The 769-nt window shown below is 30.4% G+C and overlaps 1 protein-coding gene across 1 annotated transcript in view; it reads left to right on the forward strand.

The window, feature by feature from the left end:
- The first annotated feature begins 312 nt into the window (after positions 1–312).
- LOC106121563 (uncharacterized) overlaps positions 313–769 on the forward strand; it is a 5244-nt gene continuing 4787 nt past the window's right edge. Inside the window, exon 1 of the mRNA XM_013317274.1 lies at positions 313–636. Within this exon, the coding sequence (XP_013172728.1) occupies positions 583–636 (54 nt within the window). The 5' untranslated portion in view covers positions 313–582. The remainder of the gene's footprint in view (positions 637–769) is intronic.

The following is a 769-nucleotide window of genomic DNA, read 5'->3' on the forward strand; positions in this document are numbered from 1 at the left end:
AACAGCTGGAGACACTCATTGATCACATCACTAACCTTATCCGCTCTGCGCTTATGACTTTTTGAACTTATTACAGTTATTTGGCTATGTATCGCACAATTAATAAAAAAAAAATTTAAAAAAAAAAAAACTTTTTTTTTGTTCGTCAACACCGCAATTTTAGGTTTGATGAAACTTTTAAATCTTTGTATATTACGCTCTTTGTTGGCATCCATAAGTGTGAGTGACAAAATAAGATATGACCTAAAGGTCTATGTTACCTGGTCATAAAAAAAAAAAAAAAATGTGAGTGACAGTAGAGTGTTTGCTTCGGCAGTCATCCGAATTGTTGGAACTGTGTTTACTTATTACTTCACTTATTTGTAACTAACTTAAGTAATAGTTATTATAACTAAAATGCAAAGCATGACATACGAATAAGAAGATTTTTACACTTTTAAATGTATAGATACTGTGTCAATGTCTAATAAATTCTTAAAATATTTCATTTAAGTATTTATAACAAACCTAACAAACGTAGCTAAGTTTGAAAGTTGTGCAAAAAAATAAATGTTAGAATATCAGGGCGACAGAGGTATGATAATGGCTGATAGTGTTCTCCGAATGCAAGAAAACAATGCAAAATCCGTGAGAGAGGTTAGTTATAATTGTATATTATAACATAACATTTAGTTGTTAAAATATTGCACTCAATAGGCCAGACTATTTTTATCAAATACTAGCTGTTGACCGCGACACCGTCCGCGTGGATATATAAAAAAACTTAATT

This window comes from Papilio xuthus, unplaced genomic scaffold (assembly GCF_000836235.2).
Source record: "Papilio xuthus unplaced genomic scaffold, Pxut_1.1 DF826938.1, whole genome shotgun sequence".
In the NCBI taxonomy this organism is placed as follows: Eukaryota; Metazoa; Arthropoda; class Insecta; order Lepidoptera; family Papilionidae; genus Papilio; species Papilio xuthus.